This window comes from Ictalurus punctatus, chromosome 2, assembly GCF_001660625.3.
Source record: "Ictalurus punctatus breed USDA103 chromosome 2, Coco_2.0, whole genome shotgun sequence".
In the NCBI taxonomy this organism is placed as follows: domain Eukaryota; kingdom Metazoa; phylum Chordata; class Actinopteri; order Siluriformes; family Ictaluridae; genus Ictalurus; species Ictalurus punctatus.
In genome coordinates, this window is record NC_030417.2 from 21,065,157 (window position 1) to 21,081,844 (window position 16,688).

The following is a 16,688-nucleotide window of genomic DNA, read 5'->3' on the forward strand; positions in this document are numbered from 1 at the left end:
ACAATGAAGGGTTGCACTGACAAGTTTATATATATATATATATATATATATATATATATATATATATATATCGCATATTTTATGGAGTCACAGACACTGCCTACTAAAATTTTTGCGCGTGTTGTTGGGTTTAACAATATCTATATAACCAGCAATAATTATTGGTTAGCCACGATGTTTTTGGTGTTTGTACTTTTTAATTTTGTTTGCCTTTGTTAGTGTAAAAAGAAAAAAACTGTGAATGATTATTTGTGAGTCCACATACAGCAGTTTGGTAGGACTGACAGTTTTCTCTTCCCTTCTTTATTATTATTATTATTATTATTATTATTATTATTATTATTATTATTATTATTATCTCAGTAGAATTTACTTGTGCGTTAAATTTGCCAAATATATCATGTACTGCTGATATGATGGAATGAGTCAATGGGGTGTGCCACTTGATAATAACCTGCCGCAAAAATACTGCACCTCTTGCGCTTCTCAATAAGTACTCTCTTTACTTATTTATTGCTCGAACCTGACTCTTTCCGTTAGCAAATATTTTACCGTTATTATCTCTCTCTCTCTATATATATATATATATATACCCGTCGGTATATATCTTAGTTTTGTAGCTGTGATCTAAGAAACACCAATATCTCTGCCGTCGCAGAGGTGAAGTTCCAGGAACTTCTTATAAGAAATCGCTCCATGTAATACTTCTCTCAATGTAACATGCGCATTTCTTATATCACTGATTCCCTTCCACACAGACAGCAATACACAATCACTTCTTAAAATTCTAATTCTAAATCATTGTCACCCTTCCATAAAGACAGCAATACACTATGACTTCATAAAATTCTAATTCTAAATTCTTGATGATTCCTACCAATCAATGGTAAGGCTGCATCGATCTTTCGCTCTGCATAATAAAGGGCAAACCGCCTTTGTGTCAACACAGACTTCAGGGTGAAACTTTTCCACGGGTGTCCTCAGGTTTACTTGTTGTCCAGAAAAGCTGAAAAGACTTGCGCTGTCCAGCCAGGATAAGCCAAATTGTCTTGGAAATTAGACAACACTCGCAGACTCGTCCTCTGGACTTAAAAAGGTTTATTACAGAAAAATGGTTAATACAGGATAAAATAAAGCAAGATAGAATAATGAGAGCACTCTGAAGCCCTTGTAATAAACCACTACTATATATATATATATATATATACATATATATATATATATATATATATATATATATATATATATATATATATATATATATATATATATGAAACGCAGAGCATGATAATTCTGTGTACCGATGAGAAGCAGTTTGAGGCAGTTCAAACAGGCTTTGTTTTAGGATCTTGCAAGATGTTTAGACGAACCTTGAACAGAAGAACATGTATGTTTCTCTGTAAGCAGATAAACATTCTGTACTGATCTCAGTGACATGACATGGCCTTCTTAGGCATTATCCTCACATGAGAATGAAACAGAACAAGAACAAAACAATTACAAAATAAAAATGAGTAATTTCCCTCACAGACTCAAAATAGAAAAAAGCACACGTTTGTATGACAACACGTAGAAACAAGCCACGAAAATATTACACAATTAAAATAAAAATTCATTTGATTTTAATAAGAAAATAACACGTGGGACACTATGACTGTGCTCCTTGTTAATTTGTTATTTCCCCTATGCTCCAATTCTACAAGCACAATTACACATACAGATGTGTAAAAGATTTTACAAAAATGTGTTTTCTGTGTTCTTAGTGGATAATTTCAGAAGGTGGTACAAAAATACGAACCAGTGGAAGTCAAAGAACTTAAAAACTAAATATGATAGAATTCTGAGAGCATTGAGTTACTGAAACTTTGGGCTGACATTCCGTTTATAGTTACATGTAATGTAATTAAAGGACTCAGATCCTGTTGTCGCTTACATTATAGCAGCTATAAATAGTCGTTCCCTCACCAGCCTCTCTTTATTCTCTCCAAGTGAAAAAGAAAAAAAAAACGCAATTTGTCATGTTACTGAGAAACCGCAAAGAAGCGTAAACTCCTGTGTCCTAAAGATGCCAGAAAATTTAAAGTTACAGCTTTACCTCTGACTGTTACAAAGCGCTGACACTTCCATAAACGTTACATAATCACATTTCTCCTTACAGAAAACTTCACTACGTCAACTTTTTAAAATCTGTTTATCATCAGTGGAGCGTCCGCCATAAACGCCCTGTGAATGAGCTGTGACTATAGAAACGATAACTTATTAGAACAAGTGCATTCATATAAACCTTTGATTTGCAGCTTCACTAATAATAATAATAATAATAATAATAATAATAATAATAATAATAAAGTTTACACTATTGTCAGAGCTGCTTTTATAGAGAATTAATCAACACCTTCTGACCAATAACAATCCAGAATTCTTGGTTGATTTGATATAGTTCTTTGTGTGATGGATTTAGCCTAAGGATTCATTCATGTGGCGTTTTGTTATTTTAGATAAAACTCTGTTATGGTGTTGAGGCTTGATTACGTGATGTCTGATGTAACACACCTGACTGGAAGGTAACCTGTGTGACGTGTTTGTTTTCAACCCCCCACACACACCTAGCTGAAGGTATGACATCACGTTCCAGATGTGAATATTCATGAATGGAAAACTTATATTGGATTTTTTTGTCAATATAACATCAAATATCCTTCTGTAATAATCATCAGTAAATAAGAACAAGAAGCCATATTCAATATATATTAAAGAAAATATTATACAGTATGAAATGTTTACATCACTCTGAGAGACTCTGATTAGCTGTTAGAGGCACGTGGTACATGGATTGAAAAGTAAAATCAGGATTGGCTCGCACAGATGCGACTTATGAATATTTAATGAGGAGGCGTTCCCTGGATAAACTACACATGCTAGCTGTTTTTATTTTACTTGTGTAATAAACACTGAAACACGGATGGTATGCTGGTTTGTGTGGCTTCGGCTTTTCAGTATGTAGTTAACACTCATGACAGGATTCAGTGTGTAAATCTGTATATCAGGGGTTTGGAGTTGAATTTGACTGGAGTATCTGCAGCAGCTGTTACTGTATGAGGAGCTAACTTAGCTACGCGGATCTTCTCTCTCAGCTCTGGAATTTAAACCGCGTCATTTAAAGATTCTTACTTTTACTTGTAGATTTTATTATTTTACTTTTAGATATATTTGTTTAGAACATGGCATCGATGGCGACTGCCGAGCCCGGTTTAAACCCAGGGCCAATGTCAGCCACTGAGTCTTTGGTTCCTGCTAGCATGTTCGCTCCACTCGGCCGGGGCTGTGGGGACGACGACGGGGCAGAGTGTTTCGAGGACGGCGAGGTGCTCAATGGCGAGACCGGGGATTTCTCCAGCAAGGTTCGCTACTAGGCCTCACACAGCTGGCTGATTTTTTTAGCGAGTAGCCTTTGTTTATATGCACTCTCGAAGAAAAGTATGAAACTATTTTGTCTTATTTGTGTTTTATTTATTAAATATTTGACGTTTATTTAAAATATTTTGAAACCATACAGTAGTTACTACACCGGTTCGGTATGAAGTGTACACACAACTGTAGCTAGCTAAATCGTTAACTAGCTAAATATGTAATAGAATAATTGTATCTAAGATGATATAATCTTATCTTATAGTTAATAATAAACAAACGTTAACTGCAATCTATAAGGCATACAGCTGGGTCAAGGTTATTTATTTATTTTACAGAGAGAGCGCTAGCGCAGACTACCATTAGCTGAATTCCAAATGACACTATATGCAAACCTGAGTTCACTACATGGGGTGAAAATGTCATTATACTATTGCCTTTGTAGTGCACTTACACAGGGGAGTAGTACGCCAAGTGAGACACGGACACAGTAAACCTGCCACTCTGAAAGTACAGAACTATACTGATGAAATACCAGTGCAACGTAGGCGAGAGAGAGAGAGAGAGAGAGAGAGAGAGAGAGAGAGAGAGAGATAGATAGATAATGTGCATGTTTGTACAAGGAGAAACATCAAAGCAGAAATAAAATTACTCCTTTTTAAATGGCCTATAGAGATAATCCAGATCTATAAGCTTTAAAAAAAAAAACTCTCACTTGTACATTACATTGTTCTACACATACAGTCTCCTTCGAAGCTATTGGAACACAAGGCCTATTCATTAGTTTGTAAGTTTCAGCTGTTATTTCCTGGTATTTACATCTAGCTGTGTTAAATGCCATCAAATCTTTAGTTGAGCAAAAGCATAGGAACAGTCAAGTCTCGAAGTAAATGAAGGTAAATACTTGCTTGAATAACTGCATAAAGCCTGTGACTCACTGACATCACCAAACTGCTGGTTTCTTCTTTTGTGGTGCTTTTCCAAGACTCTCTTAGCTGTTTTTTTTCTCAGGGTTTCTCCCTTCAATCTCCTCTTCAGGAGGTGAAATGCTACTCAGTTGGGTTAAAGTCTGGTGATTGACATGGCCAGTTTAAAACCTTCCACTTTTCCCCGTGATAGTCCTTTGTTGAGTTGACAGTGTGTTTTGGATCATTGTCTTGCTGCATGATGAAGTTCCTCCTAATCAGTTTGGATGCATTTCTCTGTAAATTGGCAGACAGTGTTTCTGTAGATTTCTGAATTTATTCTGCTGCTACCGTCATGAGATTATTGAGCCTGTTCCAGAAGCAGTCATGCAAGCCCAAGCTATGACACTACTGCCACCATGTTTCACAGATGAGCTTGTATGTTTTGTATCATGAGCAGATCTTTCTTTCTCCACACTTACCATCACTTTGGTAGAAGTTAATTTTGGTTTCAGAACTATTGTGGCTTGTCTCTGTATTTCTTTGCAAATTTCAATCTGGATTCCCAATTCTTACTGCTGATGAGTGGTTTGAAGCTTGTGGTATGGCATCTATATTTCTGCTCACGAAGTCTTCTTCCAGTGGTGGATTGTGATACTTTCACCCCTGACCTGTGGAGGTTGTTGATGTCACTGCTGACCCATTCGGTGTCTGTTGCTCGGTACACTAGCGTGTTCTTTTCTTTTTCAAGACATTCCAGATTGTTATATTGGCTATGCCCAAGGCTTGTGCAGTGCCTCTGATTGGTTTCCCCTCATTTCAAACCATAAAATGGCTTGCCTTTCTCCCATAGACAACTCTCTGATCTTCATGTTGGTTTTTTAAAAAACAAATGCAGGTGAAACTGAAGGCTAAAACCAAGACTAAATGTTCAGAACAATTTTTTAAATGTTCAATCTAGCAGGACACACCTGGGTAACAAGAAACACCTGTTAGTCATATGTTCCAATATTTTTGCTTGCCTACAAATTGGGTGGTCTGATACAAAATGTGCTATGTTCTATGTCATTCATCAGATCTACATATAAATAACAGGAAATAAAAGCTGAAATTCTAAACTCTTTTCATATCAAACCCAGATGTTTCCAGTCTACAGCAAAAACAAATGAATTGGCCTTGCTGTCACAGTAGTTTCAGAGGGAACTGTATATTATTTTATATTCTGATTATATTTTAATATACAGTTGCAATCAAAATTATTCCACCCCCATTGCAAATCAAGTTTCTTGGCAAAATTTAGACTTTCAGCTGTTTGCAATAAACAAATAAAACAAAAGCAATTGAAATATTTCAAAACAATAAATACTTCAAGTGGTTTCCCCAAATTCAACTGAAAATGCAAATAATAATGATTTCTCCAGTTTCAAAGTTATTCAACCCTCTGAATATAATCCCTCACAACAGCACAAATATGCAAAACCGGTGTTGTCTCAAGCACACCTTGTGCAACTAATCAAGGGCTTCATTAGTTGCACCAGGTGTGCTTGAGCTGGAAAACATGAAATGCCTGAACTGGCTATGGGCAGAAAAAAATATGAAATACCTGAATGGTTGTGGAAAAGTCTCGAGTGACTGCAAAAGCCCTGCAGCAAGACTTGGTGGCAGCAGCCACTGAGGTTTCAGTGAGAACAGTAAAGCGTGTACTAAACGCAGAAGGTTTCCATGCCAGAACTTCAAGACATACACCACTACTGACCCAAAAGCACAAGAAAAGCTCAAAATCATGTAAATAAGCCACAGAGGTTTGGGGATTCTGTTCTGTGGAGCAATGGAACAAAACTGGAACTTTTCGACACAATGGATCAGCAGTTTGTCTGGAGGAAGAAGGATGAAGAAAGAACATGCTGTCAAGCATGGTGGTGGATCAGTGATGCTCTGAACCTGTTTTGCATCCTCTGGCACTAGAAACTTGCTGTGTGTGGAAGGCAACATGGATTCATTGAAGTATCAGGAAATCCTTGTTTGCCATGAAGGGGTTGAATAATTTTGAGACTGGAGAAATCATAAGTTGCATTTTCAGTTGAATTTGGGGAAACCACTTGAAGCAGTCGTTGTGCTGTTCTATTTCAGTTGCTTTTGTTTGATTTGTTCATTGCAAACAGCTGAAAGTTCGTAAATTTTGACAATAAACCTGATTTGCAATGGGGGTTGAATAATTTTGATTGCAACTGTATCTTGTATCTCAGTGACTTATTAGTGAATTATTAATTACTTATTATTAATTAACTTTGTCTCTCTCTGTGTAAGCTGAGGTTCTAACTGTGTGTGTGTGTGTGCGCGCGCGCGCGTGTGTGTGTTCCACAGTTGGCTCTGGTCAGTCCTAATGGAGAGCAGTACGACTCGTTACTGCGGCAGTTGCGTGAGCGGATGGATGAGGGCTGTGGAGAGACCATTTATGTGGTGGGAGTGGGGTCAGGTGAGACTCACCTCACAGCGTGTACGCTTTACACTTCTCCGTAAACATGATGAGCAGAGTGAAAGACAGAAACTCATCAGTGTGTACACATTCCTGTGTCAGACGGCGGTGATTACGGTCTGAATGAGAGTGACATGGAGGCGTCGGTGGCCACGGTGCAGTCCCTGTGCGAGCAGATCGAAGCCGACCTCATCCTCCTGAGAGAGCGCGCGGAGAGTGGCGGCCAGGTCCGAGATTACCTCATCCGCCGCCGTGTGGGCGAGGCGGACTTCCTGGAGGTCAGGTGAGCAACCCTGAGATCAACACTCCATCATCATCATCATCATCATCATGACATGACTGACTCTGTTACTCACCACAGCAGCAACTAACCAGAGAGAGAATTTCTAGAGGTTTAACAAATTGTTAATCCAACCTTCTTAACCAAGTATTCACATGATTACTTTTCAAACACAATAAATAATACCTCTCTGATACCTTACAATAATTCTATTTTAAAACCAACAATTCTTCATACTTGTTTTCACTGAATACTCCCCACAGTCCTTACAGCAGAAAACTCTTTCATATGATTGACCAAATTAAAATAAGCATTCTCAGTTTTAATTTGAGCAGCCATCATCCCTTATAGCACATTCCCTACATCAATTGAACCACTGCCTAACATCTTATATTTCAGTTTCTTCCAAATAGCCATCTTGGCTGATCCCAACAGAAAATTAATTAAACAAACTTCTCCTTAGAAAATCCTTATACCTGGGGCCACTAATAAAGCATTTATGAGAAATTTTTTCATACAGAACACCCACTGACTTTGGGACGATGGAACAGGAACGGCTCGTTTCCAGGTTTTGTCCTTCAAAATGACGTCATCCCTGCACCACTCTATTGTGGCACCACCTAGAGATGTCTTTTCAGACTAGCTCTAGATTTACTCCACCAGCTGGCATTCTGACACTAGCCACTTGTTTGTCTTTTCTTTTGAAAAGGTGTGTCTAATTTAGCTGAGATGAGAGCACGTTCGATGCAGTTTTGTGTTTTTGGGTGTTGCACCCTGAAGAAGGCATTTCTGCTGAAATGAGTGGGTCTGCAGCACCTTACTGTGAAATATCCATTTAAATAACGGCTTTTTAATCATTTCAGTTGGAAGTATACCTCGTATTACTTTTTTTTTTTTCTTTCAGTTCTTTAAAATGTTTCCCAAACCATCTCTATCTCACACAGTGAACAAACAAATGGTCAACTTTCTCTTCAACCAAACAAAATGGACCATCCCTCCCCACTGCTGGATTCAGGTGTGCCACCTGTCTGTCTGTAGATACAGTACCGTGGATGAGTCTCCACTGTATGGGACTCAATAACATTTTTACAGCCGACCGGAACCTTTCTAACTACACTGGTGAACCTGCCGAAACCAAGAGAGCGCCCACTTAAAATATACACGTTGGGAATGAACGGTGGACCATTAGAAATCGTTACCTTAGATGTTGGAGAAACTAATGGTTGAACAGGAGCAAAAACGCCACTCGCCAAAATCCTGCTCTCGACCAACTGATTCACTAGTTGCTCTTGATTCAGAAAAAACACACCATAGCCGCCTTCAGCCTTCTTCAGTCTTCTTCAAAAGTGTACTCACTTTTGTTGCCAGCGGTTTAGACATTAATGGCTGTGTGTTGAGTTATTTTGAGGGGACAGCAAATGTACTCTGTTAAACAAGCTGTACACTCACTACTTTTACATTGTAGCAAAGTGTTATTTCTTCAGTGTTGTCACATGAAAAGATGTAATCAAATATTTACAAAAATGTGAGGGGTGTACTCACTTTTGTGAGATACAGTATATGATACTAATTTATAATTGATTTGATCAGAACTAAACCGAAACAAACCATAGAAAATACCCTTTCTAGTTTCCCTCTAAAAGTGAACACCCTCCCACACTTCTGCTTCCCAGCATGCACACAGAGACAGACAGAGAGAGAGAGAGAGAGGGGACATGGCATAGATCAGATCAGAGAAAATTTAGATTATGTATAATGAAAATAAACTAGATATTTCTAGATATTTACATTTAAATGTTCTACAGATCTTGGAGAACACCTTTCTGGAGGGCATCTCTTTATCTCTCTGTCTCTCTCTCTCAGGGTGGCGGTGGTAGGAAATGTGGATGCGGGAAAAAGCACGCTCCTTGGAGTCCTCACACATGGAGAGCTGGATAACGGTCGAGGTTTCGCTCGTCAGAAACTTTTCCGTCACAAGCACGAGCTGGAGAGCGGCCGTACCAGCAGTGTGGGGAACGACATCCTGGGCTTCGACCGTCGTGGCCACGTCGTCAACAAACCCGATAGCCACGGCGGCAGTCTGGACTGGACCAAGATCTGTGAGAAGTCCTCCAAGGTCATCACCTTCATCGACCTGGCGGGACACGAGAAGTACCTGAAGACCACCGTGTTCGGCATGACAGGCCACCTGCCCGACTTCTGCATGCTCATGGTGGGACACTCGTGTGTGTGTGTGTGTGTGTGTGTGTGTGTGTGTGTGTGTGTGTGTGTGTGTGTGTGTGTGTGTGTGTGTGTGTGTGTGTGTGTGTGTGTGTGTGTCCTTTGTGACTCTGTGTGTGTGCTCCTTCTGACCTGTTCCAGGTGGGCAGTAATGCAGGTATAGTGGGCATGACTAAAGAACACCTGGGCTTAGCGCTGGCTCTCAACGTGCCCGTGTTTGTGGTGGTCACTAAGATAGACATGTGTCCTGCTAACATCCTGCAAGGTGAGACAGACACACACACACACACACACACACGTTTACTTTACACCTATGTGTGTTAAAGCTCTGGGACAGTGCCCACATATTTAAAGTAACAAGGTGGTTGTTGGTCAGCTTAATCACTTTCCCTTGTCTCTTGAATGTAAGGTGGGTGTGGTTAGCAGAGAGTATATTTACATAAGCTCCACCCTCACCACTTATAAGGCTGCTGTCTAACCTAGCCAACATATCTATTGTATAACTTTATAACTGTGTGTTGAGGCACGAATTCTGATTCTGTGTTTAAGTGGTGTTGGAGTTTGGGACAGAGAGCTGATAATAAAATATGTTTATTAGAATATTAAGCCACACCCACCAGGGCAGTCTGAGTTCAGTGATTCAGCTGCTGTTTTTTTTTTTTTACTTCCTGTTTTTTTGTTTGTTTTTTTTTTGTTTTGTTTTTTTCAAACCTTGTTGTGTATCTGCAAAAAAAAACAACTTTATATTCTTTGTAGGAATTATTTTATTCAATAATAATGTTTAAAGTAGATTGGACAATGTTTGTTACAGCCAGTTTACTTGATAAACTCACGTACAGTGTACTGTTACAGTAACACTCACTAACTAAACCACCAAATAATTAACTAAACAATTGTTGCTGATGTGCCAGAGACGCTGAAGCTGCTGCAGAGGTTGCTGAAGTCTCCTGGCTGCAGAAAGATCCCGGTTCTGGTGCAGAACAAAGACGACGTCATCGTCACTGCCTCCAACTTCAGCTCCGAGCGGTACCAAACCCCCCCCCAACACACACACACTCACTCTCAACACATGTACACCTAACACGCAAGATCCTGTAGGGCAGTTTGTTCATCTCTACACCAGCTCTCTTTAACTCTTCTCTGTCTCTCTCTTTGTGTGTGTGTGTCTTCCTTAGAATGTGCCCAATTTTCCAGATTTCTAATGTCACTGGGGAGAACATGGACCTCTTGAAGATGTTCCTGAACCTGCTGTCCTCCAGAACGTCGTTTAAAGATGACGAGCCAGCCGAGTTTCAGATAGACGACACTTACTCAGTACCGGTAAGTGTGTGTGTGTGTGTCTTTAAAATGTTTCGTACATATAAAATCTATTATTTTCTGTAATCTCCTTTCAGTTGATCCAGAGCGACTAAAACAATCGCACCACCAGACACAGATTGTCTCCGATGGTTTATTTAGACTGGTGTGTTACTGACTTTCTGTTTGTGTGATGATTAAAGAACTATAGTAATAACTCTCTCAGCCTTATTTCACCTCCATAGCTGAGGTCAGTTCTTTTTCACCCCCTTCTGGATATATTCAGAACTGCAATAACATCCATACAGGCACTCAGAACCAAAAACAGTTCATATATTCGAGGCCTGTAATTTAGAAGTGAAGGCATTAACGAGATCACGGAGCCATACGGATTTGGAGAAAAGAAAAATTAAACTGAAAGTTGATGAAAAGCAACGAGAAATCAACGTGAAACGTTTTGTTTAACGTGTTAATACACTCCCTGGATGAGTGACTTATTCACTCCCAACTCACCTGTATGACTGAGAATTATAAATACAAGCTTTGTGTGTGTGTGTGTGTGTGTGTGTGTGTGTGTGTGTGTTAGGGTGTAGGGACTGTAGTATCAGGAACGACATTACGGGGGCTAATCCGGCTGAATGATACCATGCTGCTGGGGCCGGACCCCCTCGGTGCCTTTATCTCCATCGCTGTTAAATCCATCCACAGGAAGAGGATGCCTGTGAAGGAGGTGCGAGGAGGACAGACAGCATCTTTTGCTCTCAAAAAGGTTCAGACTTCCAGAATTACTGTTTAAAACATCTGTCTTACACATGCTATGAGTCTATGGCATGTCGTAATGCCGTCTTATATTTTCTCTCTCTCTCTCTCTCTCTCTCTCAGATAAAGCGCTCATCTATAAGGAAAGGGATGGTGATGGTATCACCGCGGTTAAACCCACAGGCATCATGGGAGTTCGAGGCAGAGATCCTGGTGCTCCATCACCCGACGACAATCTCACCCCGATACCAGGCCATGGGTGAAGTTATAAACCACATTTGTATTTAATGAGCAGTGCAATTAAATATGCTCATGCAGTGATCAGTATGTTAACACACACACACACACACACACACACACACACACACACACACACACACACACACACACGCGCGGTGTTAACACACTCGAATGTGATAACTGACCTGACTCGCAGCACTCCCCCGGTTTTGATCTGAGACCTGTACCCACTGTGTGCAGTGCATTGTGGGAGCATCAGACAGACGGCGACGATCCTGACGATGAACCGAGACTGTTTACGAACAGGAGACAAGGCCACGGTGCATTTCCGCTTCATCAAAACACCCGAGTACCTGCACGTGGACCAGAGACTGGTGTTCAGAGAGGGCAGGACGAAAGCTGTGGGCACCATCACCAAGGTCCTGACCACACACACACACACACACACACACACACACAGACAGAGAACTGCATGCGTACTATCTCTCTAAATGATAAGTCAATAAACTGTGTGATTTAAGTGAGGTTTAAAATCATTAACAACTTCCACAACTTTATTATGAATTTGGATCTATTTTTTTTCTTTATTCAGAACAAAGACTGAAAGCTGTTTTGGAGTGGAGCTATATGGCCTTTGTCATGATGTACTGGTCATGACAATTTCACTAAACAAACTAAAAGTATTTGAATGTGCAAATTGCTCTAGGATGACAGTGTGGTAACTCAAAACTATGACTAGGTTTACATGGACAGCATTAATCTAATTATTGCCCTTAATCTGAGTAAGATAATAATGTGATTAAGGTGTTTACATGAGTCCCTTTTAGAATAATCCTGTCATGTTCCTGTTTTACATGTTTTAGAACATAATTAGATTAACAGCCCGCGTCATTACGTCACCGCGCCACAATGTCCGACGTCCCTCCAGAATTTCACGTATCAACATACAGTTCGTCTTCGTTATGGTACCGTATACAGTTTTGGGTGTTTTTATTTAATTTTTTTTACGAACGCTTTAAGTGCAGTTAATTATTTGTCATGTTATACGTGCTAATAGACAACTGCTTGAAGCCGTGGGTGTGTCCCAAATCGTGTAGTTACCGTCTATATAGTAGCCGAGATACATGTATTTTTCCCCACTACAGGCCTATAGTAGGAAAGTATGCGATTTGGGACACAGCCGAACTCTCTTGTTTGCCGTAAAACTGCCGTGTGTGATCGTGTCCTGTCGCAAAATGCGGTGAAAACTCCCACACGACATTCATAATGTGATTAAGGTGTATACATGTCTGTAATACACGTCCATAATGCGACTAAAACAGGAGTACTCCACCTGTCTTAATTAGATTATTGCTTACTTCGATTATGACCTTAATTAGATTAAGGTAAGTAAAAATTGCTGTTTACATGGTAGTTTCTTAATTAGAGTATGGTCTTAATCGGATTAAGAGTGGATTATTGTTGTCCATGTAAACGCAGTTTATGACACCCAAAACATATGGTGGTTGTCATAGTAACGTAGAAATGCAGTGGCTAGTATGTCTGCTTATAAATGAGTAGGTGAGAGTGAGGATGTAAATCAGGTTTCAGACACTGAGATATGAATGAATTTACTAACGGGGGCGATTTTAATTAGCATTTTCTTGTATATTCATAGCTCCTGCATTTTAATGAGCGTAAAGCTGCAAAGATGATTCTCTGCTATTTCTAGATGATGCTTTAAAATCACATTAAAGGACTTAATGTATATGCAATTATTTTTACTGATTTAAAATGTAAGGAAACTTTAACTAGCAGGTTTTTACCCAGTTAATAAAATTTGTGATTTTAGTTATTAATCTTTTTACTAGCTTCTTCAGTCAACAAATAATCAACCGTCAAACTCCAAACCTCCACAAATCAAAATGCAGTCGACTAAGAAGGTGGTGAAGAGAGATGAGGGTCAGACATCAGCTGCAGAGGAAACGCTGAGCAACACAGCGCCGACTGCTTCCATCCCTCCTCTACAGCAGGTCTCTCTCTCTCTCTCTCTCTCTCTCTCTCTCTCTCTCTCTCTCTCTCTCTCTCTCTCTCTCACTCACACTACACAACTCACACATAGACACACACTATATAAACGAGTTACAGTTAGAGAGTGGGGGTTGGGACTCGTACACAACTTTACACTCTCTATTAATGTTTATCTAATCACTTCCTCTCTGTTTTCTCTCTTCCACAAATGCCACTCCTTTCTTATCCTCCCACTTTATTATTTATTCATGTTCAAACCTTGCCTACTTTTTCCCCTGATTCCCCTCATCTTATCCCTCATGTCCTTCATCTCATCCTGCACTCCCCTCATTCCCCGGTTCCCCTTATCCCGTGTTCCACTTTGCGTTCCTTCCGTGTTGTCCATTTGTGTCTCAGACTGAGGGAGACGAAGACACTCAGACTAAAGACTCCAAGGTAAAGTGAGAGTATGGTGTTACAGTATGAGAGAAGGGAACACGCATCACACCCTGAGAGAAAGGTCCAGTCCCTCAGTGTAGATTACAGGAGAGCTGCAGTGCTACAGTTTATTTCACACTGAATAAGAATGAGTCGATTCTCTGGTACTGAAACTCTCATAACCTACTGAGTATTAATCACCGACCTCAACCCATGTGACCTTAATTGAGTTTGATGTAAATTATTCTAAATTGATATTTTAATTAGATTTGAATTTAACATCATAAACACCAGTTTTATTTACCTGACACACATGGAATCAGACGCATATCAGATATAAAATATTATCACATTTAATAATAACAATTATTCCTTTAACCGTAATTCTGGATTGTGATTGGTCAGATGTTGATTAATTCTCTAAAAGAGCAGCTCTGACAATAGTGCAGGTTATTAATAATGCGCTCGTTCTGATACGTTAGTTTCTATAGTAACAGCTCATTCACAGAGTCATGCACAGCGCAGTCTAATTTTCTGCTTCTTTTTTTTTTTCTTTTTCTCTTTTCAGCCAAAATCTGGAGGCAGGCGACGAGGAGGGCAGAGACACAAGGGTAAAAGTCAGTCCAGCACCACAGCGCCCCCTGCTGGTGCAGTCGGAGGCTGTTAAACCCCGCTCCACTCCATTACAGTCAATTTTGTAGCTTATAGAAGACATGAAAATGGGCAGCTGCCTCCACCACTCATATTTAATTTTATGCTTTTATTTTAAACTTGGACCACAGCACTGCTTCCTCCACACAGAACCACATGGAACCACCATGCAGTGTCCTGCACAGTTTAACTTATAAACAATGAATGGTGTGTTCTTAGAGCTTCACGTTGTCTTTATTAAAGTTCTCATGAAAGAAGCAGAGAAGCTGCATGATGGTTCTTTACTGAGGTTTTTTTTTCTTTCTGTTTTGTTTTAAAATATCAGTGGTGCTGCCTCGTGTAAAGGAAGAAGGATGATGAGTATGAGTGAAGCTCTTCTGCATTAAATATGGCATTATTCACAGACTAAACAACTTGTTCTAGTAACCTTTGTAGATAATATTCTGTTTAAGGTTTATGATTATAAAAGATCATACGATAAAATAAAGAAAAATGTTTCATCACATCGTCAGTAGTGTTGACTGGAAATCCTCACAATTTACACACTTGATCTCTAAAGTTAAAATACTGCATTACTGTTTACATGTTTGTGAATCTCGGACGGTGTTCCTCATTAACACTCTGCTACAGAACACAATAAACTGACAGAAGAGAACGGCTTTCTGTTGCCTGGGTCTCTCCTTTTGTCTGAGCAATAAAATAAAATAGATTTACATTCCCTTAATATACACAAGGTAAGGAAGGAAAAGAAAGAAAAGGTGTGAGAGAGAGAACTTGAGAGAAGACAAAGAGGGAGAGAGTAAATCAGAAAGGACAAACAAGAAAAGCAGGAAGAAAATGAAAAATAAAAATCCTACAGTGATCACATGTGGTGTGTGTTTAAAGCATTTAAAGCTGCTGATTGGTCGGCTATGAAGCTTGTTGTGACGTCACTGACAGATGGAATTTACAGTGTTTTTTTTTACGATTGCCATGACAGTTTTTTCACTGCTTTTAACAATTTTCCTGAACTCTTAACACAGTTAGCACAACATCTGTCTGTGTAGACTAACACATTTCTTGTTCCTTTGACACAAAATGCATACAGTTAACACAAACTTAAAATGCTTGAACTTCTTTTACACACAAGCTCAACCAAGACCAAAACAATGGATCTTTACTAACAAATTTACAAATGCTTTCACACTTTGTCAGAACAGGTAACATGTTCTAAACCTAACTTACAGGATAAAGTCAACATTAACAGCTGTTCATATTGTGAATTGAAACACATATACTTCCACTGTATTTTATTCCATTGCTACTGAGAAACAGCTGATTGAAGTTATGCAAATAGATCAATCATGGCTGATTCCCATCTAGGAAACATACTCAGATGTTGAGGTTCTTTCAATCGCGTGGCCATATGGTATACAGTAAAAGAGGACCTCTTTGGCTGATCTTGTGTGGAAAAGTGACATTGTGCTATGATTGACTAAATATTAATGTTGGAAGAGAACATGTGTTTAGTGTTTTGGTAGACATTTGGTAGTGTATTATTGTATTTTGAAAATTAGTGTTATAGTTTAGTTTACAATGTGATTTTGAGCATGACATTAAGCGTTTTGCTAATTGTGTGTTGTAGGTGTGTTAAGAGTTCAGTTAAATTGTTAAAAGTATTGAAAAAATTGTCATAGGAATCGTAAAATCGGAAAGGTCCCTTTCCAGAAGCTTCACACTAACTGTTCCTCAGTGGGGGAATGAACTTCCAACCTGAATCCGGACCACAGAATCTGTCACTATAGTGACACCCCTAACCGGTAAACACTTTATTATTAAAGTCGTTAGGCACTTTATTTCCACTTATCAAATATTTTCTTCCTTTTTATTGAAAATAAATGTCTTTCAGATCTGATACGTGATGGAAAAGGGAGAAGAGTGAGTTCGGTAAAAGGCAGATCTGAACTGGGGGAGAACGTGTTAAAGCTACACTACATACAACCTACACCACTGTACATGTTAAGTAGAGCACGTTTTTCTTAATCTT

The 16,688-nt window shown here is 39.3% G+C and overlaps 1 protein-coding gene across 2 annotated transcripts; it reads left to right on the forward strand.

The window, feature by feature from the left end:
- Positions 1-2,882: 2,882 nt before the first annotated feature.
- gtpbp1 (GTP binding protein 1) lies at positions 2,883-15,167 on the forward strand. Of its 2 annotated transcripts, XM_017487979.3 has the most exons (13): positions 2,883-3,401; positions 6,678-6,789; positions 6,892-7,072; positions 8,933-9,281; positions 9,431-9,554; positions 10,201-10,315; positions 10,465-10,609; positions 11,172-11,354; positions 11,468-11,603; positions 11,825-12,003; positions 13,435-13,596; positions 13,991-14,029; positions 14,580-15,167. In XM_017487979.3, exons 1-13 carry the CDS (start codon positions 3,222-3,224, stop codon positions 14,676-14,678), a joined length of 2,004 nt encoding a protein of 667 aa, XP_017343468.1. In that variant the 5' UTR covers positions 2,883-3,221; the 3' UTR covers positions 14,679-15,167. The 2 variants fall into 2 exon arrangements, with proteins under 2 accessions (XP_017343468.1, XP_017343477.1); XM_017487988.3 differs by lacking the exon at positions 13,991-14,029 and having other exon boundaries at positions 2,884-3,401.
- Positions 15,168-16,688: the final 1,521 nt, after the last annotated feature.

Bases quoted from the DNA above. Each gene is read 5' to 3' on its own strand.
- gtpbp1 (XM_017487979.3), top strand. From the start codon at position 3,222: ATGGCATCGATGGCGACTGCCGAGCCCGGTTTAAACCCAGGGCCAATG. The intron at 6,790-6,891 runs GTGAGACTCACC...TTCCTGTGTCAG, and splicing joins TGTGGTGGGAGTGGGGTCAG to ACGGCGGTGATTACGGTCTG. The intron at 12,004-13,434 runs GTCCTGACCACA...TCTTTTTACTAG, and splicing joins CTGTGGGCACCATCACCAAG to CTTCTTCAGTCAACAAATAA.